We start from the raw sequence: 25476 nt of genomic DNA on the forward strand, positions 1-25476 counted from the left end.
AGTTCTGCAGTTCCCAATCTTTAAAGTGAGTTAAGTAAACTGACAGCCCCACAGTTCTGACTCCATGTAAGGTGGTGGGTTTGTTCATACTTCTAACATACTGTTAGTTGTCTACATTTACATTCAGTGACTCGGTTCGCTGAGTCAGTGTCTTCCTCAAACACCATGAGGCCTTCCGCATACATCCCTAACCTACTGCACAAAAAGAAGTGGAAAGAGAAAGTTGAAACTCTCGACATAAGTAGATCTAGTTTCCCTTTGCTTCTCAAATCACGTTCAAAAAGTCCGTGAAGTGCAGGGGGTTACTCACAAGCTTAAATTACATTACTCTTTGGGCACAGAGTGCTCAGCACTGTCTAGGAAAATGCCTGAATTTCAATGGCACTGCTCATGGTGAGTTTACTTGTGTCTAGGCTGTGTCTTCAGATTACATTAGATAATCCCATGAGGAGTTGTTTCACCATTCAGCTCAAGGCTTGGTGACGCAAATTTTATTTGTAATTTTGTCTGAGTACAGACACCTGCTACTTCAGGCTTGTGGATTACAAGGTATGGCTTGCTACAGGTTTCCAGCTGCAAGTCCAATGCAAAATCCCAGCATAAAAATCTGGAAATAGCAAATTCCTTTTACATGAGGAGCACAAGGAATTACTAAAATAGAAATCTTTGGAACACAGTTGTTCCAGGATCTCAAACATAATTTTACTCTGTAGGAAATGATGAACTTGATGCACTGGACACTAACAGAAGAAAAGAGGAGAATGTATTTTAAAGCACTTCATTGTTGTCTTCAGGAGGTTTTTTAAATGTACCTACTGTGTGAGGGAAGACTTAATTTTTAGCTGGTTCTTTGAAAAATTAACTCTTAAAACGTCTGCAACATAATTTATAAAAGGAACGTGTTTGAGACCACATTCAAGTGCCGTTCAAATGACTGTCCCCAGACTGTTCACTGCCGTATCTTCAGGTACGGCGTATGCAAGGCCAGTTCTTGTTCATTATGTGTTAGTCCTTCCTTGGTATGTTACGACTAAAGGTAGCACTCTGCTGTTGCCTGGCTATACACAGAGTGATGCAAACACCAGGGTGTAAGAATGAAAAACAGAAGGGAAAGCTATCTTGAACCGTTAGCACTTCTCCTGCTGAGAAAACAACGTTAATTGTTTTTCAGGACACCCCTACAAGCAGGCAGCAGGACAATAAAGATTGGCTTTTAAGTCCAGAGCAAATCTTGTTAACTTCAATCCCAGGCAGATCTGCAGTTTAATCTGGATAAAGATTACAGAGCGATTTACAAATGACAGCATTAACCTGCCTGTAATTAATTTATCTTTATTTCTACTATTAATTACGTAAAAATCAATTCTGCTTTTTTTGTAACCTGTTCCTTTCCATTGTACTTCTGCGATGAGTCGCTTTTAAAAATAATCTGTTCTTTAAATTTTCCTAGATTTTTCTGTGGTGGTAGCAATGACTCCACACACAAATGAGGTTCATGTACAGGGCACTACCATAAAGGCCATGTATGCTTATAGCACACACTAATTTAAGACTTAATTTCAGGACGTGCTGATGGACAAAGGGGTAATACTACAGTTACCATTTTCAGTGCAAATGAGACTGTCTCATTCACGTGGAATGTGTCTGGGATGACTTACTACCTAGGTAGCGGTACCCAGTACAACACATTTAAAATAAAAGCTGGATAGTATTATACTGGAGGATGAAATCTGACTGAAGACTGGCAAACAAGCTGCTTTTAACAATGAGTGGTTTAAGTAAAATTAATGAACAGCCCGAGAAAGTTAATTGCATGTTACTTACTAGCCTATTATTAGCAATTTCTTGGGTCTGAAGTTAAAAATCACCACACCTGACAAGCGTTAAGTCTTAAAGCCAGGCGACTCCATCATAACCTCAAGACTATGGAAATCTGGACAGGTCACATATATCGAGTCGCCCACCAGCCTGCGAGCAGCGCAGCACGCTGGGCTTGCCTGGTTCTGCCCACGCCAGCACCTGCCCCTTCCACCGTGGGCCGCTGGGCTGGTGGCAGGGGTGTGAAAAGCAGCGTGCTGTTTTGAGAATGGAAACAACATCTGGAGGGTTACAGGGCTGGTAATTACTGACACTGCCCCCTTCTACAGCAAGACCTGAACGGTCTTCGGAGAGCGCTCCCCGAAACAGTAACAAAAGAGGTGAAAATGCCTTTTGGTGGCTGTCCTGTTCCACACAAAGAATGACTCATTTTAGGCACTCTACAGGGAATGTTTAAGCTAGATTTCTTCTTATGCCTCAGTTATCCCATCTGTGCTGTTTGCTCATTAATTTAAGGGAAGCCAAAGGGAACTTTTCACTACCCTTCTGTCCTCGCTATCTTGTCCTCTTCACAGCCCCAGGGCACGGCTGTTTGCAACAGAATGGAAACCATCACGAGGCTCTTGACTTCCCAAAAAATATTTTCAGCGCACTGCCTAGAGCTGACAATGAGCATATTGTGTTTCTCCCACCACACCCCTGCTGCTGGAGATTGTCCCGGAGCCGCTCCGCTCTGCCCCAGATGGCCTGGCACACCCGCTCCACGCCGAGGGCAGACCCCCAAGTGTAGAGGACTGAGGGCGGTGGGTTGATCAGCATTGATAACGTGCAGCTGTGGCCTTGCCTCAGCAGCAGTGGGTTGGTTGACATGGACGATGTGCAGGTGTAGCTCATTACTGCTAAGTGGTTAAACAGCCCTGAGGATGGTGGGAGAGGGGTCAGATGGGGAGCAGCAGTGTGGGCTGGCCTCTGGAGGAAGGTGCTACAGCACAGACAGTAGAATCTGACCAACGGTAAAGCCTTGTTGCAGCCTGCTGGTTTGATTGTGCTGCAACAACTGGTGCCCCATGTGAGGACAACTGAGTGGGACTCCGACTACAACACATAAGTGCAGCAGTAACCGCACCTTGTGCAGGCAGTGCTGCTGTGCTGTGGGCTGCAGCCCTGCCTCCCCCCGAGCCCCAGGGACACCCTGCTGAAGAAGACCAACCGAAATAACAAAGGTTGCAGCACTCTAGCTTTTCCTTTGGAGCTCGTTTTCCAACCCGCAGTCAACACGGTACATGCGGTTCCTTAAGAAGCCTGTTGCGGCCAGCCCCAGCTCCGCCTGCCCCTTACGCGAGCAGGACCGCTCTTCCAATTGCTATGACCCCTCTAAACACACTGAAATATTGCGATGATGATCACCTGCCAGATCACCGGTGACTGGGATCACCTTCCTGGTATTCCCAGAGGGACACGTTTTGTTACTTTTCAGACATATTATTAAGAATATACGGATCTCTTAGGAAAGCACACGCTTCTGCTAAGCATCACTGTACCAAAAGGCACGTTACGGGGGAGCTTTCTGTTCACACAAAAGCAGCCAAATGCCCAGCTTTTATTGAAGCGAAGTGTTTTCTGGGACCCTAGCTTTAACTGTACGCCACTGAAGACATGCACAGGCATGTTAAAGCCTGACACACAGGATACGTTTTATGGCCCTCCACCCCCTTGCATTATCACCTGTATGGTTTTATGAAAGAAATGAGAAGCCACAAAGCTTCCTCAGCTCCCTCAGCCACCAGCAACATCATCGGCTGCACCTTCAGCTACCCACGTGCTAGATTCAATGCTACTGCCGGACACCTCTCCTGAAGGACAGTACACGTGGAAATATTTCTCTATTATTCATCTCTGATAATCTTTCCTACTCTGAATTTCTGCTACTTATCACCTGCCCTGTAATGTAAGGACACACTTTTTTTCCCTAGGTAAAAACTACAAGGAGTGAACCACAAGCCACAGTATTTACATACTTATACCCTTTACGCTGTGCATACTCCACAGTATAAAAAGAAAAGCAGTACTTTCTTTGAAGATGGTAACTGAATTCTACCGTATAAAAGCGTACCAAAAGCAAAAAAAAAAGGACCCAAGTTTTGTCCAGGACTTGTCTATTTCTGTAGAATATAACTATAATGTTATTTCTATATAAAATATTTCTATATAAATAATAAAAATTCCTATATAAACCAACCAGAATATTATTTCCCATTGGGAAGGGTATAAATTTGAACAGCTGCTGAACTCCCATATTTATTTTGCATCACAAACTCTTTTAACTGTTCATTCATTTTAGAGCAATCTAAGATAATTCATACAAGTCTCTTGGACTTGCACCGTGGGTGTTATTTGAGGAGTGTTGTCATAATGAACAACTCTCCTCATTTATCAATAAACCAAGGTCTTTGGCACCAGACATTTGTAAATTTAAATTTATTCAAAAACCTAGTAAGACTGCACTGAAATAACCCTTTTTTTATTCTCCGTGTGATCACTGTCGTTATTGAGACTAGTCTGGCATCAATTGCATGTAACACCTCACATTAGCATGTACTGAGCTCTGCCATTGTGACTCAGAATTATTCTACTACTAATGCAGCTTTTCAATAGATAGTGATCACTAAAGTATTTCATTTTGTGCTACTGCATTCCACAGATGTAAACCAGTCTACCTCTACATTAGCAATATTTACTTCCCAGCAAAAGGAAGAAACAGTAATTAAAATTGCAGTTGTGTCGTTCTCCCACTCATAGCCCCCCTTTGCTACGCTGCTTCCCATTAACTTAGAGGAGAGCTTCTTCCTGGGCTGCTTGGAAAAGATGCAGGCAGCTCGGGTAGGGTTCCCCTCACCTAGCTTAGTTATGCAGACTTGGCATGTCCCAGTTTCTAGACTCCGTCACCAGTAAGGCACCTTTGGGGATTCACTTGCACGTTCCAGACACATTTTAGCTGAAGTAAACCACCTTCCAGACGACATTCTCTCCATCAGCTAGAGAGAGAGCAGAGATGATCTAGACTAAACACAACTCTCAGGCATTTACTTTGCCAGCTGTATGCACGCCGGATGGTGGGGAGGAATCTTCTGTTCATTTCTAGCACTTCCATGTCATCTGCACCTTCCAGTTAGGCAAGAGGAAGAGAAGTCATATACAAAGAGCACTGAAGAAAAACAAGTGACTAATTCCTGAAGGGGTTTTTGTTTGGTACGTGCTTTTGGTTGGTTGTTTTGTTGTTGTTGGATTTTTTTTTTTTAAACTAAAAATTGTCTCTCAATTTTCCCTTTGTTGACCGTATTCTTTCATTACCTATAGTCTCTTCCGGCTATTATTTTTTTCTTCCTTGACATTAGTATTTCTTGAAAGAACTATTAATTCTAGACTAGAAGTATTCATTGATGCCTTCTGGATAAATTTCAAGCCTTTCCAAATTTAGCATTTCAACAGCACTTCACCCTCTCTTCACATACAGTTCTTCCCTCCCCAGTCTGCAGTCTGACTTCTGTCCTGCACACCACCTCCTCCCCTAGTGTACTTCTGGGAGCGCAGGGGAAGAGTTTCCTTTTGCTTTTGTACAACAATTCTCAAGAAGCCAGTACTAAAATATCTTTAAAGAGATACCGAGACGTAGCAACACTTAAAGCTGTAAGGAAACGTAAGCAGTTTAAAAGGATTTTACACTCCCACTCTTCTCCATGTGCTGGAAAAACACCCTTCCCACAGCTTAGAGGGAGTATTGCATTTTCCTTACTATTAGTATTAAACCAAAAAAAGCCAATTATTTAAATAATGACAGAGTATATGAAATTTCACAATCCTGGCAAAGCTGAGACAAATGGACTGTTTCTGAATCTGTGAATGAATGCTGATGCTCTCTTTTGTTAGCTGCAAAAAACCAATACTGCTTTTTAAAAGAGTCTGTTTCTTGTTAAAGTTTAGAATACTCATTATTCTGGTATCTGAGCTCCAAAATGTACAGCACAATACTCCTCGACACCTTGAAGCAATTTTATATAAAGGAGAAAAGTTTCTTAAACTTTTGTGTCATTCTCAATTCAAGGCTGCAGAAGACAGTAAACAGTGGGTGCAGTTGCCTACATACTCTGAATTCTATTTCTTGCCCTGTTGATTTAATGTCCTCACGGGGATAACAGGCCCTATGGAAAAAAACACCATCACAGGTGTTGAATACAAGTTGTAACTACACCCTGATTTTTTTTCCCCCTTAAGGTGTAGACTGACTGTTTTTTCAGGAAGACGAAGGATAGAAAGAATTAACAGGGCTCCACACCCCCCATTATCTGGAAAAAATACACATAGCACACCCGATCGGCACGGCACTGGGCAGCATCCAGCCGTGCATGTGGCTCGGACTACTAAACTGGTATGACTTGAATGATTAGGCTCATGCCAGAGGCCCACAGTTTGATCTTCAAAATGTTAGTATGTAGTTGGTAGGGATCTAACTTTTATTACATAAAGTGCAGTTAAACAGCTGTTAAGAAAAAAATCTGCAACTATAAAAAAATAACAAGTGAAGCATATAAAAATACTTGCCCAGCAACGCCTGCATCAACCAGTGATGTGGTGTGACTTGACCTACACTGCACCAGCACGGACAGATGAACAGCAGCAGTTTAAAGGGAACTTAAAAACATTACAGATAGTCAGTAGAAGACTATAATAAGCAATACAAAGGCTTACCGCTCTAGCGAAGCCTTTATATTCTAAAATACTATTAGCAGTGCATACTTCTTTCACTTGTGATGTAAACGCAGCCACCTACAAGGTACTTCTTTCAAAAAGCAAAGGGCATCCATTGAGGGAACTCTCGCTGCCACAGCACAGAATCCTGTTCTTGGGACTGCTGTAAGGTGGAGATGGCCACAACACAGAACATACTTCTCAGACCTTTGCTACTATTTGAAACATACTGAAAAAACAAGAATCTGCTCAGTGCAGAGTTGAGTACTACATGTTTTGATTCTGGCAATGAAACCTCTAGGGTTTTTTTGGTGGCTTGACTGGCCTTTCAAAGGTATTTTTAAAATTTTAACTCTTAACTGCTTATGTTAAATAGGTCAGGAACTGCCTGCTTTACAGGCTACCTCTTTCTCAGTCTCTTCCTTTTCTTAAGCCCACAATGTCTAATTAAGTATTTAGAAGGAACCAGGGAAAGAGACATTTGTAATAGTGCTCCTGTGCTTTCCGACACTGTGTACCTCAGACGCTCCTCAAGATGCAGTGGAAACACTCTGTGTGGCTTTTGCCATTTCTTAGCAAGACAAGGAATTGGTAAGCCAGAAACAGCCATGACAGAGTTGGTTTGGTTTTTTATTTATTTTATTTTTTATTTTGTTTGGGAAGACCATTCCTGTAAACAGAACTGAATAATGGAACATGGTTTTCATGCAAAGTAAGACTTAGTTCCACTGTCTCTAGAAGACACTAACTCTAAACTGACTCTGTCATTGCTGCTTTTGCATGCAGTGGCTGATCCTCTTTTCACATACTCCCAAATACATCTATGTGAATTTTTGTCACAATAAAAATGAAAGGTAATTTTAAACAATAGCAAGAACTCAAGACTGTTTTCTCCCCTTTTCCTCATTCCAGCTTATCAGGCCGTATGTCTTCATGAAAGAGATGACTAGAATATTGAAGCTAACACCTCTGCAACAACCACCTCTGCCTGCACATCAAGCTGCCAGAAGAAACTGTTCTGAAGTTGCAAACACTGTTTAATCCTGTACAATTCTGATGGGTAAGCCTCTCTTCAAACAAGGTTTTCAGTAGCAGCTGGGTAGGCAGAAGGAGATAAGAAACATTGCAAGAGAAGGAGGAAGACAAAGTTGATTAATAACACAAGGTAGAGCTTCTCAGTCATTAATAAGCAGCACCAGACGGGGTGGGATAAAAGGTTTAGGGAAAAAAAAACCACATTTTAAACTACATAATAATAGAAGCAGAAATAGAAATTCCCCTTCTCCCCATTCTTAACCATAAAGACAGTGCACGCTTGCTTTGTGCGGCCACGTCAATGAGGCACAAGCACTTCTCTGGAAGCTAGTCAGCAGCTATTCTTTTGTGACTCAGGGAAAAGGTTTCCATATTTTCGTTGTGGATTATATGAGTTACAGTAAGAGTAGTTATCAGTGAAAAGAGTATATGAGTTTCTCCACTGGCAAAACATAATTGTTGGATGAAAATTTTTTTTCTTATCTCAAAAACATGTATTTGCCCTTTAAATTAAGAGCACTTCTAGAAAAATAAACATCAGGTATGATAACAGACATTTATCATTTGACTTTTGATGAGTACTAGAAGTACCATGTTAAAAAATAAATCAAGTAGGTTTTTAGTCTTTTGTAGGAAATTATGTTAACATGCAAACTATTAATTAACTTTTGGTTATTAAGTATCACAATATAAATCAAACCTCTGCTACTTTGTTACGCAGAGGTTATTGAAATACTAATCACAAGTTCTGGATTGTATCTTGCAATAAAGTAAGCACCATCCATCTCCAATGCGACCTCTTCACTGTTCTCTGAAGACAGCATGAACGTACTGACAAAAACCAAGGCTGGCAGTAAGTCTGAGCAGTGGCAGGTCTAAACAGTGGTTTGTGAGATGTGGTACATCGTGCCACAATCCTGAGGCAAGCAGCCTTTCAATATGCAACAACTAGTTGAACAGCTTCCTGAGTTTGATGCAGAATATTGGCATGGCATTATCAAGGCTTGGATTTTCAGCATCAAGCTGCCAACAACACAAGCCATCTATTCTGGCCTGCCAAGAGTGACAGCAATTTAAGCTACATAATACCACGCCCACGAGGCTGGGTTAAATCGCCTAGAGTGCTGCTCAAGTAGAGCTGTGACTCAGATCAGATACACTCAACACAGTGTTATTTGGGTGAGAGGTGATTCTGGGTTCTCCAAACTACCTGTCACAGCACTACATATCCTTACATAGCATCCAGCTTTGATATTTTACCGTGTTTGCCACCTTACAAGTTGCCATATCTATATATTATGCATTGCAGAGGGTAGTACAGTGTATACCAGGAATGCAAGTGGTATGACTGGACTGTAAACAAGCAAACAAAAGCTTGCTATCTTTTCTCCCCTCCCTTGTTTCTCTGTAGGCTACAGTCTTATCCAAAATACTTTGTCTGTTACAGAAAGCCATCTTGATGCACTAGCAGTTCCTAAACACAGTGGTTAGCTGTCCAACTACTCCTTAAGTCTTGCCACACAACACTTTATCACTAAGGAGAGGACAAGAAAAATGGAAAAACACTGTTTAAGGGGACAGCACTGTGCCCAGTGAAGCCGATAGCAGTAATACTGCTAAAACATCAGTTATTTTTAGTTCTGTCAAAATAAACTGAGATACTTCATTTTACAGTGTATTTGTAGAAATGCAAAACATGGTTTTCATTTTTTTTTTAAAACTCACCATTTGAGGTGTTGTTCTGACATCTACCACAGCAAATAAGCTGTGAATACAAGAAAATCCTGTGGGATCTCAGCTATGTATACAAAGGCCTTAAAAACCACAAGTAGGGTTTTTAAGCATGCTTGGCTTAAGACACTCAGCATCATTCAAGTGGAGATACCAGTGTATTACTCCAGTTCACATCATGGATATATTACTGTAACACTCCCATAACAAAACTACAAGAAACATATATGTTCTTGGGAAAATCCAGTTTTAGGAGGCATTACACAAGTCTGAGAAAACTGAGAAGCTGAAAACATTATAGAATATGGATAATCTAACAAAAGAGTTCTGAAGCTTGGAGGATTCATGCATACTGTTCTATGCAGAGGCATAACATCACATACATTCTAAATAGAAAAACAAGTATGTTGCCACTACTATTTTATACTGTTAATTTCAACTTGTTCACTTCTTAAAAAAAGTATTAAATCTTGTTTGGAGAAGCTTCCAACTGTTTCAGAACACATGCCCTTCCCTTACAACAAAAGGTGCTGGATTTCCTTAGGACTGAATTCCTGTTATGTATTCTTAGTTTCAAAACAGATGAGGACTGCATGCATCTTCAATGCTGAAAAACTAGTCACACCTGTCAATTAAAGGGAATAAGATAAAAATTTTGCTTACCTTTCCATGAAAAACAATTCTGATTAAAAAGGGATTTCATCTAGTAGATAATACCCATTTAACAATGTATGATGTGTTACTAAGAAAAACGTGTTTAAATTAATCTTCAAGCATTTCTTTAATTACAATAAAGTCACCTAAGATATCACAGGTTTTTGCATTTATCAATCTCTCAAATGATACTTTGTATTCATTAATTATTATAAAATGTATAAATTACATTAATATAAAAAATATTGTAAACCAATCCATATCTAGCAAGCTTAAAGTGAAGACCAGACACTCACTTCTGCAGGCATTCCAGCTCCAAAGGCAGGTCACAACCTACATAAACTCTATTCATTAAACTGTATTCTAACAGTTCACAAAAACAGGGATCCTACAAGAGAAGATTAATGTTTAATTTAAATCATGCTGCTCTGTGAAGTGAATTTTCAAACAAATTAGTAAGGCACATGAATGCAGGAGATTTAATAGGACCTCTTCTAGAAAAACAACTCTGCAAATGGTGTAACATGAGAGAAAGATACCTATAGCTACTATAAGTTATATTTGTTGCACATAGCTGTGGGGAAACTAAACATGTTATTCAGAGTATTTCTGGAATACCGCTTTCCCTCTTATCCAGAAAGTCAGATGTAACATCAGATATTAAAAGCTCACCTTATTCCTGTGGAAGAACCATGCAAGGGTTCAAGAGACCGCCTCCCTGGCAGGCTGTTATAATAACTAGGAGCAATCACTTCTACAACCTTCCGTTTAAAAGTGAAGCAAATTAATTTTGTGAAGAATCTGATTGCATAAGGTTATGCAGAATACGCTTACTTGGACTTGCTGCTGGAGAACTTCTCTCTCTTGTAGAGAGAAAAAGGAGGCAGAAGCCCATATGCACCAAAGCATTACAATTTCCTTTGTGCCTGGAAGCTTACTGCGTGGGTGCCTGCACTGTTCATCCTTATAGGAACCTATGGAGTTCAGATATTTGCAAGCGCAGACTGAGGACTGCACACCAATTCTTAACATAACCTGATGTTCCTTCCCTCATATCAGATTACCCCCCCCAAATCATTCATTTACTGTGGCAAATACTGGATCCAATTCAAAGACATAAAACCAAAACTTACTTTCACAAGAACATGAGGATTTCCCACGACAATCAGCAAAGCTTTTGATCTAGTAATTGCTACGTTAAATCTCTTAGGGTTTGAGAGAAAGCCCAAGCAGTGTTTGTCATCACCAAACATGCCTTCATGAGATCGCACCTAAAATTAAAGATGGATAATTTTAGAAACAGAATAGTAAGGAAGTTACCCTATGGCTAGGTAAGATGTTTTAACATAGCATTTACCTACTGCAGCAATCCACACACAGCTCTGTCAACAATTAGCACAAGTTAGCTTCCTAATCCAAGTTTCAGCTAGCTATTTCCCACCATTGGCTCTCCCACAGAAGGTCTGTCCTCCAACAGGGTGCTAAGACAACTTCAGCAATTTCAAGAGAATTGTGTACTAGTTTTATTTTAGCATCATGAGCATCCACTGTAATTTGAAACAGAAGATACCAAAACTGCTTCCTAAAAACTAGTGATTTTATCTTTTCAGTAGAAGAATTGCTAGAGCTCCTGGCATTCCAGTTCCTAAAGCTGAATGACAATTCAGTGTGTCTTTTCTGCAAGCCTTCTTCAGCAGTCTCAGTGTGCTTTGACTGCTTTTTCTAAGCTAAGTCAAAGCAATTAGTATGCTGTAACTACTGCTCATTAAATTTGCACCTATTTCATCTATATTTGAACACATTTTTGATAAAAGGAAAATTTCATGACCTAAATAATGAGTCTTTGTAAACAGGAGCATAGTACATACCTAGAACTACTTTAAGAAAGATATAATGCTGAACTGAAGAGCTATGGTATGGCGCAGAACAAAGCAAGCATAGTATGACTGCCCTCAGGAAAAAAACAATTAAGAAAGTCCCACAGACTATTCCCTCAAGCCACAAAAGAACCCCCCAAACCCATCCCTTTCTCCACTGCCTCATTCACCCTGCTTTCCAGTGTTTTGGTTTTTACGCAGCTCTTTTACCCTCCTCTCTCCAAGAAATCCTATGTACTCCTGTTAATAGTCATCCAGTACTGGTCGTATCTTCAGCTACACATTCCTGGTCTATACTTCCTTCTTTGATCAGTTTGCCTTATATGCCATCACTCAGACTTACACAGGTTGTGTCTGTACTGTACATTCTTGAACAGCCCTGAATCACAAACACCTCAGACACACCATGTTGCAAACAGTGAAGTATTTTTCTTTATTTAGAGACTTACTGCACCGAAACCACATTACCATTTGGAAAAAAGCAAGCATATGCAGAATTTTTTTGTATTCTGAACCGAATTCCACACTGTAGAAATAGGGAGCTGTAGGGTAGCTCTGTAGGGCCCTTAATGCCTACCAAAAGAAAGTCTAAACACTCAAATACAATCAGGTACACTGAACTAGCATCACTTGCTGATGTTCAAAGTATTAAGTTAATCTTTCTCTAAAGTTTCCCCAATTGTCTTTTTCACTGATCCAGCACAGATTTTTTACTTCTGTCCAGGAGTTCAGCATGCCTACAACAGTGCACATTTGATGGATGTCGTCTCAGAACATAAACGATTGGTATCACATATTGTGGTAGCAAAAAGCCTTCTGCAAAACGCCTCAGTAGCTATCAGCTGACTTATCACCTGCTGCTTACACTTCTCAACTCCACACTGATTTCTCCTTAGAAACACATCCTCTTGTCAAGAGCCCCAGCCAACAATCTTACATGTCTGAGAAGACAAAAGACAGAAAAGTAGGACATAAAGAAACTGCTGTAGTTTTTCCCTTTAGGAGGTTTTCATGTCAATTCAAATGCCAGGGCTATGTGCATGCACTGGAGCAATATCTAGCGCATTTAGAGAGAGGGAACTGGCACATGCCAGCACCTAACCTCAGCTTCAGTCTTCCGAGGCCTGCTGTCTTGGCTGCTACAGACAGGATTTCCACACTCTAGTCAACTGCCTGAAAACTAGGACTACATCTTTGTCTGTCACCTGCAGATAACATGTACTAAGATCTTTCAGAAAAAACAGACATCAGCTGAAGCATACTGGTCATCAAGTTTGCAAAAGGTGAGAGACAAGGGCTTCCAGCTTACAAACAACAACCACAACTCCCCCCAGTACTCTGTAACACAATCCTCTCTTTCTCCCCTTGTCAAATGCAAGGGATAGGCTCAACACAAAGCCACAGAAACCATCTTCCCAAACACATGTATCTTCCTACATTTCCCGAATGCTCCCTTTTGCCAGCACTTTTCTGAAAGACCCATTTATTGCAAAGAGTAAAACTAAATACCTCTGCATTTTCATGGTCATCTAGAGAACTCTAGCGATGCAGTTTATGCCCCTATACCATTGTATTTACATAAATGCAGTCAACCAAAATAAACCCTGAATCAAGGAGGTAGAAACAGCATAGATTTCCCGCCCCGCCCCCCCCGGACTTTTTTTCAAGGCTTGTGATAACTTCAGATTCAAGAAGCCAGCATCTAGAAAAGACCTTTACTGACATTCCTATAATACAACCAGTACCACACTTAAAGTGCACCATCAAGACAATCATGAAAGACTATCAAGTGCAGTCCCACCAATGCAAAATAAATAAATTTTGATAAAGGGTATTCAGCTTCTAGGCACAGTCAACATTAGTGTCTGGGAAGTCATGAGCTGTATACCATTAAGTGATAATTCTCAAAGTGATGGTGAAAAATAATGGAGGAACCTACATCAGCTTTTGTAAGTCAAATAGCAATTACTTTTTAATACTGCGATTCACACAGTTGTCTTTCTAATATTTATAATGCATCCAGTTTCCATTCTCCCTATGCACACCTAAGTGAAAGGTATGCTATTCGCATGAAACAAACTCAGCAGAAGTACGTACAAAGGTTTAATGTTTACCTCAAAATTTCTCTGTACTGTTTCTATGCACTTAAAAATAAGCTCTGTTTTCAAATACTGTGAAAGAGACAAAAATGTAGCTTTTAAATTTTTACTTTTAATTTTTAAAAGCCCTATATCAAAAAGGAAACACAGAACCAGACACATACAAAAACTCTCCAGAGGACCAAAACAAATACACATACTGTTGATAAGATGATAACCATGTACTCCTGCCCTTGAAACTCTTCTACTGTGCCAACTTTAACGTCTGTCATATCAATACTTCTCAGAAGAAATTTAATTTTTTCAACCTACCAAAACAAAAAAAAAAAGTGTTGAAGGAATTTATATTTACATTTGATGGTGGGTAACTAAAACTGAAAACATACTACATATACAAGTGATTTAACACAGAGGTGTCACAGGGAATGCACACACCAAACTTAGCCACCATCTACTAGTAAGGTTTTGAAATAAACCACTAATTTTTCCTGAGAAGCACCACACTTATTACATAGCTTAGAAAGTGCTCACTACCATCATTTAAACAAAAATCAACAGGTTTTTTTTTATAATCCAGGTTTGAATGAAAAGAACAACTTAGATCCGTGAACCCTCTTCTTCCATTGTGATTATATCCACAACTGTGCTTGCCCCAGACGCAACAGGGCAAGCAGCTTCCCCCAGCCCCTTAAGGCGGCTGTACAGAGATTCCAGCTTTGCTTGCCCGTTGCACCACGCAGAGTGAAAGACAGAGGTGAGATGTGATCTAAAGTACCCTCCCAAAAAGAGAAAGAGAACAAGGAGTCTTGTGCACTGGAACACTGGTATATGCAGGGTCAGTACACTTCCATCTCCTAAAAGCTGCTTGGAGACTATACCTTAAGTGCTCCAAGTAATTTACCAAGAAATCATGCCTGGCTAAGCTGAGGATTACAGTCAACGACTATTTTCTAACCAGTGTTCCTCCAATACGAGATGACTTTCTTGAAGCAGACACTACTATTATATGTCTTGCATCATAGGCAGATGAAGGACATAATCATACGAAATGTTTTAGGGAGTATCAGAGGTTCAGTCACTTCAATACTATATATAAATATTTGAAAAATAAATAGTAACTGTAAACATGGGCAGGTGCATACACCTGAACAGTAGGATCAGTACAGGCAGAATTCTAATTTGCAAGTGAGATTTCTTCAAAAGGCGTTGGTCTTTTCCACACACCTCACAGTGTTTCACCCAACCTACACATGCAAGGCCATGAATACTGAGATGTGAACACCAAGAAAAACAGTACACACACTGTCCAGAGTGTACTCTGGAAATGAAAGGAGATTTAATCCCTTTTTGTTTTTTTAAAATGAAAGCAGACATCACATGCTGATTAGACATGAACACAAGCAGTTTTAAAAATAAACCACAGCATTTGAAGTTGACATCCAACATTCTCTACAGGTTTAAATAGCAGCACAAACTTCAAGTCTGACTGCAAGACAGATAAAAGTCCAATTCCTCTAGTTGCCTCAAAGCCTTAGTGAGGTGACGTGCCACCTACTTCACTGCATTTCTCTTGTTCCACTCCTCAGTGCAGAGTGACAGAATCAGACTGCTGTTTCAGCTGTTGGATAATAAATTCTTGACTTGCACTCTTCACTCCTAACAGCTGAAAAATCTGCTTCTGACTCCAAAACTGCAAGAAGAGTTCTCCTTACGTAATTTACTGATTTTTAAAACTGAAAAAGTAGAATGCCATTAGAATTGTCTTTCTCTAGGTTTAGATTTCAATAGAAACATGATGCCACACAGTGTAATATGACACAAACAAAGTGAAGTTTTGAGATATGCCTCCCTGCTCTAACCAACCACAGCCATGATTTAAAACCACAAGATGAAACACAGCAATGCTAAAGTTCTTATACACCAGCTATACCTGTTTACGATACGGTGTAATCACTCCAATATCAGTCACTGACACTGCAGCATTTTCATTTTTAGCAAGGTGGCAACAGTACTGCATTACTTTAACTGCTTCTGTTGGATTAAACCACGAAAGACTGCGACCTTCACGTGTTTCACTGCCCTGTATTAGGGGAAAGGAAATGAGGAAGATGAAGACCAGGTACAGAAGTCACTAAGTATTTATTAATAGATTATTCTTACACATCCTAAATGCAAAATAAGAGTGATGTAATGTTACACACAATTTATCTTTCTTGCTATGTACCCTTTCTAGTTAACAAGTATTACCTAACATTTTATACTGTGTTATTTAAGCTGAAGAAGAGTTTATGACAACAGTATGTTAAATGTGCAACAAAAGTTAAATCTCAACTCAGAGTAACATGCATTAGCAAGTTGGTATCTTACTTTTGTGCAAGGCAGAAGAGTTCAGGCCTCTTCAAGCAGTGGATATTATGACTTTATTAACCTCTTCCAAAGTACTATTTTTCCCCCTACCCACTTAAGCCTTAATAATCCTCTAGTTTTAGCAGCTTTTATTCATTCTAACGTAGCAAACTCATCAAAAGCAACCTAAAAGAGCTGGCTGTAGCTCCATCTTGGTCAATCTGCTACAAATTTAAACTTGTATCAAAATGTCTCCACAATACAATTCAACGGGCAGCTGCTGCTTAGTTCTTAGTGAACATCTGACTTCAGTAGTTATTTCTAAAACCAGATAGCCAGGAAGTTAAATTATTCACAAAAGAGTTTATTTTCATATCCTTTGTAAAATTCATTCTGAAAACTCATCTACAACATCAGCAAATTTCTATCAGGCCTCCTTATTCATTCTTCCATTACATGAACTTTTTACATACCCTTATTCCATGAAAAATTAATGGAAATCCTTTCCTGGGCAATTTCTCCCAGTGCAACAAAGAATTTACTACTGAAGTGTCTGCGCAAACTTCTAGCTCCTTATGATAAAACAATTTAGATGGCAAGGCAAGCAATGCAGCATGTGACCTGTAGTTCTTTACAAGTTTTGTGATCTGCAAAGACAAAACCCAAAATCCATAACTGAAACCGGTAATTATTTGTCAGACTCCACAGTACACACCTCCCAAGCAGATACTACCTTACTATCCTCTAGCATTTAGCTTTTCCAAAGCTGCTGAAGAACTGTATACTAAAGGCAAAACCTGCAGGTGTTACCATCTCTAAGTAGAGAAAATAATTAAATAAAACTAAGTGAGAGCGATTTTTTGAAGGATCACCTCTTTCCCCTCCAAAGAAAAAAGAAAGAAGAGCTGAGTGTACATGACAGTTGAATTGGTCATCCTCCAGTTCCTTAAAACATTTGATCTATAGACACAGACTCTTTTTTTTTAAGAGAGTCAGATTTTTTTCACAGGATTTCCATGGATGTAACTTGTTCTTTTGAGGAAGTCTTGACAGGCAGCAAGAAAGCGTCAGGATAGCTGACAGAAGTTGGCCTTAGAAACCAGTAATGTATTTGTCTTTAAATGAAAGAACAGCTTTAAGGAAACATTCCAGTCAGTAATAACTAGCTATGCCCTGTAAAAACACTAACATATGATACTGAAGTCCAGTGGTATCTAAGCTAAAGCCCTCACACTTCCCCGTCTCCCATTACACCAATTCTCCTTAAGCATTGTATCACGAACACAATAATGAAAGTCTGTCATAACAGATTTTGGGAGGAAGCGTGTTAGGCTTTTCAGTAGGCTGAACCTAACCTAAAGCCTAGGGCCAAACAGCCCTACTTTCCCCCTTGAACCTGCCATCAGATTTCCTCTCTCCTCTGCTTACATGGTCAACCAGCTAGCTCTTGCTCCCACTTTAACTCTTCAAAGTATATTATCATGAGAAGGGGAAGGCATCTTAGTAAGTTTAACTTTAGCCCTACATTCCACATTCAGACAAGAATTTAAAGCAGCTGAGCATCTGTGCTCATTTATGCACTACACTACCTCTGCCACTTAACACAGACTTTAGGTACTTCACCATGCAAGAGTTTTGGGAAGTTATCCTTCAGAGGAAGGGGTGATAACCAAACAGGAACAGTTTCTTTTTACCCTTCTGGAAACACTATGTTTGCAAAATTAATCTTTATGTTTTAAAGGGAGGCTTCGTTTGTCTTTTTATGTTAAAAGTAGAAGTTGTACTTGTTCATTTGTGGAAAACTAAGTTACAAAGTTACGGTACGTGTGGATAATGGAGGTGGAAGGGAATTTTAAGCCGTTATTTAGAATTCTGCTTTGTGCACCATATTTGACTTACTCTGCCTAAGAATAGACAACTCCTTCAAAGAAGGTTTTTAGCATGCTGGAGGGCTCAGTATCCTTGCTATTCAGAGTATGTATTAAAAATAATCAAGCTTTCCTAGAGAACTAATGCTCAAGCTAGACTTATTACTAAGCATCAGGGAACAAAAAGGTGCTAAGAAAACAGCAGGAACCACAGTCTCTCATTTTTTTTGATTTAGATGAAAAAAATTGAATAAAATTGCCGTTTTACTCACCAACAAAGGATTATATGCTCCACAGGCACTAAAAGCATCCTCATCTCTCATATATATTTCTCTTGATGTCAGTCTTTCCAGCAAGGAAATATTTAATCCAAAAGTCAGTGCAAGTTCGGATTTTATTACTGGCCCTAACTGCTTTGGATCTCCAGCAAGAACTATCTGTATATACAATAAAAAAAAAATAATCCATCTTGTATTAAAATAGTTATAAAAAAAAGTACTTTCTGTAACGTACACACTTCAGAATTCAAAGGTCAATTTATATCAAGTATTCTGCTCCCCTCCAAACTTCTCATCTGTATGAAAAGCAGGGTTAGGTCCAGGACACAAGTACATTGTTGTCTTACACTAAGAAAGCATGTTTTTATTTTGTCATCTTCCACACACTGAATCCTGTCCTACCAATGCAGACTTGCTTTAGATGTAAAACAGCTTGTTTAAGTGTGGGAAATGGATATTGTACATGAATAAGATTTATTAAAAGTACTCAGAATTCCGTATTTGTTACCAGGAAACAGCTGATTGCATTCTACACAATTCACAAAAATACAAACAGTAAACCAAAACTTTTTTCCTTTCAGTAAATGATGCTAAAAGAACTACCTGTCCATTAGCTTCTGAAATCAACCCAATAGGAATCAGGCTCTCTGGTTCACTTGCTTGCCCTGCCTCATCCAGAATCACATGAGTGAAGTGTCCAAGCCTGGAATTAAATAACATGAACCCAAAACAGGGCTGTTTTCAGATTAGTTCATTCTGCCACCCGGTGGTTGACCTCAGCAATTCTGTTAACTTCCTTGTCAAGTATGCCAGGTAACTCCACACACACAGAGAAAAAGATGGGTATTTTCAACACAGAATACAGAAAGAACAACCCAGTAACTTTAATTTGCCATTTTTGATTTTGTTTACATACTCAGATATATACAACCACTGGTTATCTTACTTAAAGCATAGTTTACACACAGGTTAAGACATTCAGAAAAGCTTTCCTTGTTCCGTTTCCTTCACATATAGCAAAAGGTAATTCCCAGACTTTGTTTCTCAACCAAAACTCCTCAAGCCAGTTAGGCTTCAGAGTGTCCTTTTACAAGGTTAAAATAAAAATCAAAGGAATCTTTAGTTAACAGAACTTGACATGGTGGTTGTTCACAGTTAGTGAAGGTGACTTGATAAAAACGAAATACAATACAATTTTTAGTGTGACAATAATTTTGAGCCAGAACGATTGTCAACAGCAATATAATTTCCAAGGCTTTCACTGGTAATGGTGGAGAAGTTACAGTGTCAAGAGAGTCTCTGCTGAAACATTACAAAAACCAAGTGGTTTGCTGGGAAGATAATTTTGAAAGAGAGACATATGCAATAAACTATTGAAACAGCTCAAGTTACAGTACAGAAGGTATCTAAAAGCTCTGGGTTTCATAACATCCACTATCTCAGTGATGTTCCTATCTATAGTACTCTACCGTATTTCTGTTTGATAAAACATTCCTGCACTGCTGCATGTGGTAATTATTATCCTGAACCACAATGCTTGTCGAATATCATCACCATCTTTGCAGTAAGATTTCACTGTGTCATCAATTTGCTGCAAAAACAAAAAGGTATTTTGTAAAATGAAATGCCACTCTAAAACTAAATATTTAAGTTTGAATAAAAAAATCCACTGGAAACCATTTTAGAAGCAGAGCAAAATGCTTAGATTTAAACCCATTCATAAAACGTTTTTTTCATTAATTTGCCTAAACAAAGTAGTACATACCCAAGATGTCTGTTTTCTTTACTGGAAGGATCAAAACTGAACATATAGATATTTCATATACATGCATATATATGTATTATTTTTTTAGATATATATAAACAGACATATATAAAAATGACAATCCTACTTCCTTGCTTTTCTGCATAAGTAGCCTTCATTTGGAGACAAAGGCTTGACTTCAGCAGCAGATTTTAGGATTGCTTTGCGAGTCAAGGCATCTTACCACATTAAAAATCCCACAAATATGTATGTGCTGCTTGTGGAGTTAAACACTGCAAGAATGAACTTAAGATTCTACAGTCATACAATCAAATTAAGAACCAAGATCAACATTTTTCAGCTAATCTTCTGGAAAAGCTGGAGTAATACGTTCCATACTTTGGATCCTAAACAAGCCTAACCAGCCTAATAACCACTGACAATTACTAAATCAGTATTTTAAGATCAAAACATTGCAATGGAAATATTAAATGGCAGATATCAATAATATTACCTCTTCTGACCTGAAGCTAGCATTAACTCGGACCATATCTCCTGGTTTTAACATATTGCTTTGATGCAGCCGCAAGCAAATCAGATCTGTTGCAGCATTTGATGGTGCACAAACCAAAATTCGACTGTCTGGTAGAGTATAATGTATCTACATTAAAGAAGATTGACATTAAAAAACACACTTATTCAGAGAAGTAGCAATAACTCAAACATGCCTACCTTATTTCACTGAATACAGAACCCAGAAGAGCCCTGCATACGCATTATATTTACTTTTGCAGTTCAAGAACACTAGTCTTGATAGTCATGACTAAGTACTCTCAAACTGTATGCACTGACAGCAGAATTAATTCCTGGTTATCACATTAACGTATACCTGTGCTTCATGAATATATTATGCACTACTGGAAGCACAGGTTAGATACTGTTCACCAAAAGACAAGAAGACTTGAAAATAAGCCATTCAGGAATTCTGTTAAATCTTTATCAAGTTCTCTCCTCTTTCACAGAGCTACAGAAAATGATGTTAAAAAAAAAAAAAAAAAAAAGAAGAGTATTTCTTGGCAAAAAAAAATGATGGTACTTACAGGATTACTGTAAGTGTTCCATCACCGAGAAGATCAGAGGTGACTGAGTTGTCATCCACTATTACCTGTAAAATAGCTTCAACTACTGTTAATGTTTTTCCAGTTCCTGGTGGACCAAAGAGAACATAAGGTGTTGGACGACATTCACCACTCAGTATCCTTTTCACTGCCAGTTTCTGTTGTGCATTCAGCACAGGATTGAAAAATTCACCAGCTCTCTGTTGATGTGTCACAGTTTCACCAACTATAATAAAGATAAGATTATATTAGAACTCCACATTCTTCAAAAAAATTTCATTTTTCTTATGTGGTAACAATTAACAACTTTCTCAAAAGTTCTGATTTCATAGAAGAGCATGTAGAAAATAAGCCATTAATATTTCAGAAGTGTACTTGATGTTTTATTAAAGTGAAGGCCAGAAAAGGACTACAATTATGGAACCCAACAATCTGTAAAGTCACTAATTTTAGCATGAATCTCACTTTTATTTATCCTAGAATAGCAAAATTTCAGTAACTCTCAGTAACTGGTACTTCATGGATAGTACCAGTATTGGATGACAAGTCACAACCACTGAATTTTCTTAATCCTGTCTGAATTAGTCTAGCTTTAGCTTTCTACAGCAAAATCTTATTAACCCTTGCACAGAAATACACTCTAGGTAATCCATTCCGTATTTCTTTAGGCATCCTATTGCCACAAAGTGATAAAATCACCCTCTTTGGCAATTAAGTACACTGATATTTAAAGTCACACTTTCCAGAGAAGCACAGGAATGGTATGGGCTTTCTATTCTCAAGTTTTAGCTACTTTGGCAAAACAGCTATCTCAAGAATAAGACAACACACCAGTAACAAATTGGAAACTTTGAATGTGCCAAAATTTATAACTAAATGACTGGGAAGTGATTTACTGAGGACAAAATACATCACTAGATGTTTGCTGCCCTGCCTTGGAAGTTTTCAAGGCCAGGTTGGATGGGGCTTTGAGTTATCTATTGGAAAGTGTCCCCGGCTATGGCATGGAGATGGGACTAGATGATCTTTAAGGTCCCTTCCAACACAAATCATTCTATGATTCCATGAAATGGAGATGTTCAAGTTATCCACAGAACAACTCCAATGAAACTTCCTGCTAGTACTGTTCTAGAATGTGTCTGTAAGAGACAGAGCATGAGGACATCTAAAAGGTATCTTGCTCAGCCCTGGTTTACTGAAGTGATCACAATCCTGAACTGTAACACTTGAATATAAAGTATAGAAAGTATACCAAGTTGGCTTGGCTGCATAGCTACTCTCCTCACATCTGCTACGTTTATCTCCCTTGATGCCATGCATTTTGCCTGTTTGTTCTGCAGCTTTTTGACCTGAAAACAGCAAAGATAAATGCATTTATAACCTTAAGATGACAGGCAGCTATCTTCACTAACACTTTTGAAGTTGCTAGTTTTTAATTTTTCCCAATAAGTAGCATTATCCCATTAAACAGAGTATCTACTGTAAAGACAGAGTAGTAGAGAAAGGTGCTAGGAATTCCCACCTTAAGTTTAAGATTTCTAAAAGTTTGGCTTATGTTAACATTAAACATTTATTTCACAAATATTTTGCAAGCTCAGACGGGGATTTTTAAGCCATGACTGAATAACTTGTATCCTTCCACAAAAGCCAATATTCACATTCCATACCACTAAGCAAGATTATGTCTCTTTCAGATTGTAGCATGGGAGAAAACTGTTTGTAAGGAACGTGGTGTTTGCAAGGTTCTGGACCAGATGCCTCAGTCATCTTAATACTGATCCTAATCCAGTGAAGTGATGAGTGTTAGAAGTCGATTACTCCTCGTACAGGACAGAGGTATCATACAGAGATTTTTGCTGCTTCCCCAGAGCCATGATGTCATGGAAAGACTACAAGGCTCATCTAGTCCTTCTGACTACTTCCTTTGCTGCTCACCCATGTGGGTACTCATGACACCTTGAACAGATCAATGGGAGGATCACATAGCTCTGGGTAAGCATGGAGGGTCCAGGTTACGTTCTCCATCCTAGTCAACCAGAAAGGTCCCAACAGAAGCAAACATCTTGCAGAACAATAACTACCTGTGCTGCCGCTCTCACCAGCACAGCTCTGGGTGTACGTGCAGGAACTCCTTGACTGCACATTATTAATTGCCAAAACAGAGATATGTCTGAGTTGTTACCACAGGAGGATGGAACAACAGCAATACTGTCTGGTGGTCTGTAACAAATCTCTGCCAGAAGGAACACGACATGGATGACACTTCTGACAAACAACTGGCATCAGTGTCCTGATGACAGGTTGTGCAGCTTTCCTGTAGATTTCAATCATTCACATGCCTACTTATAATTCACCCAAGGAAGGGTCTAGAATTTCTAGACTGAGTTGGTGACAACTTCCTAACATAAATTATCACTGATCAAAACACGCTGATCAGAAATAACACTACTAGACTTGCTGATCATATACAAGAAAGGTATATGTGTCCATATAGCAGCTTTTGTTGCAGAGACTACAAGATTAGAGGAAGGCTAAGAAGGTAGAGCAGTGGAGTCACAACTCTGGCCCTTCTAAAGTAAATCTCAGTCTTCCTAAGAAATCATGAGGCAAAGTCCTCTGGGAAGCTACCATGTGGGGAAAAAAGTGCCTAGGAGAACTAAAAGTTGCATATTGAGAGATGATAAACCATCCTGTTGCACAAGATCATCAGGCATTTCAATAGAAGGCCTGCTTAGCTAAGCTTGTAGCTTCTTGATAAATTTATGAAAAGTTTATTACAAGCAGAAATGAGGACATGCAAAATGTAAAAACACTTCGTGGACAGTTGACAAAAATCAGGAAGGTCAAAGAGATCAAAGCACAGCTGAAGCTAAAATGCGGCAATAACAAAGTAATAGGAAGGGATTTAGCAAGTGTTGTGATGGAAAACGCGACAGTTCAAGAATCATGGAGGCTCACAGATGGATATGGGAGAGAACTCAACGTCCTTTCTGCCTCACATGCAGGCATCCAGACCCTTGTGCAAACTAACAGTACACAAAGGAAAGGGACGAGCAACAGAAGGGGAGGACCATGCCACAAACTGCCTAGAGACACTGGATAGGGTAGATGTGATTCACCACACTAATATGATTGTGGACACTGCTGCCTATTATCTACAATTAAAAAAAATAAAATCAGGACAAGCCAAGGAATGTATCTGACAGCAGGAAAAAGCTAATATTGCTCCAATTTAAGATGGACAAGGAAGACCTGGGTATAGCCCATAGGCCTCACTCCAGTTCCTGAAAATATCATGGAGCACATCCTAGATTCCACAGCCTTCACACGATTGGAAAAAAAGGGTGACCAAGAATAGTCAAGACTGCTAAACCAAGAGGCAGATCTTTCATGACCAACTCTATTTTCCTCTATGAAGAGGAGACTATTATGTGGACAGACTATTATGGACAAAAGAAAAGCAGTCATTGTAATACTCTCTGACATCAGGAAGGCTTTTGAAATGGTTTACTTACCACATCATTCTTATTTATAGGCTGAGGACATATTAGCTAGATCAACAAACAGATGAGTTGAAAATTGACTGAACTACTGGGCTCAAGGAGTATTAATCAACAGTTCGATACTCAGCTGGAAGCTGGTCAAAAGCTAAGAACCCCAGGGTTTTTGTCGGGACCAATACTACTCAGTAACTTCACCAATGACTAGGGTAAGACCAAATAACACCCTTGACAAATCTGCAGGTAACATAAAATCAGGATTCATACCTCAAATGCCTGATAATTCATCTTCACTTCAGATGGACCGAGAAACTTTGCAACAGAGCCAGAGCCAACAGAAAAATCATGAAATTCAGTAAGAAGTGGAAAGCTCCACACCTGGGACTGTGTAACTGCGAACCACAACAGGCTGAGAACACACTGGTTGAGCAGTAATCCTCAGGCCCTTTTCAGGATCCTGGGATATTGTAGATGCTAGAACTGTACACGAGCCAATATAATGTTCTTGTTATGAACTGGAGAAGCTGAGAGAAATTGGATTTTTAGTTTAGCCATGAGAAGGTGAAGCAGCAGTCTAATAGCCCAAGATGGCTTAAATCAGAGCTACAAAAAAAATGAGAAACAAACGCTTCTTTGTAGTCACATATGATATATATATATAT

General features: G+C 39.2%; 1 protein-coding gene across 1 annotated transcript; it reads right to left on the reverse strand.

Annotated features, from left to right (window-relative positions):
- Nucleotides 1-7190: 7190 nt before the first annotated feature.
- On the reverse strand, nucleotides 7191-25471 carry LOC308066557 (RNA helicase Mov10l1-like). The gene is made up of 6 exons (XM_080393998.1): nucleotides 16780-25471; nucleotides 15891-16040; nucleotides 14161-14268; nucleotides 11118-11255; nucleotides 10281-10372; nucleotides 7191-9955 (listed from the first exon to the last, which is right to left on the reverse strand). The coding sequence occupies exons 2-6, from the start codon at nucleotides 15975-15977 to the stop codon at nucleotides 9946-9948; spliced, it is 435 nt and encodes a 144-aa protein (XP_080250124.1). The 5' UTR covers nucleotides 15978-16040; nucleotides 16780-25471; the 3' UTR covers nucleotides 7191-9945.
- Between the last annotated feature and the right edge of the window lie 5 nt (nucleotides 25472-25476).

Source organism: Falco punctatus, assembly GCF_963210335.1.
Source record: "Falco punctatus genome assembly, chromosome: 6".
Classification (NCBI taxonomy): Eukaryota; Metazoa; Chordata; class Aves; order Falconiformes; family Falconidae; genus Falco; species Falco punctatus.

What these genes read in the sequence shown, in the direction of transcription:
- LOC308066557 (XM_080393998.1), bottom strand. Translation starts at nt 15,977, where the DNA reads ATGCAGTACTGTTGCCACCTTGCTAAAAATGAAAATGCTGCAGTGTCA. An exon ending in TGGTTATCATCTTATCAACA is followed by an intron (nt 11,256 to 14,160) that starts GTATGTGTATTT and finishes CTTTAATTTTAG; the next exon opens with GTGCGATCTCATGAAGGCAT. An exon ending in ATCCTCATGTTCTTGTGAAA is followed by an intron (nt 10,373 to 11,117) that starts GTAAGTTTTGGT and finishes CTTCTCTTGTAG; the next exon opens with GATCCCTGTTTTTGTGAACT.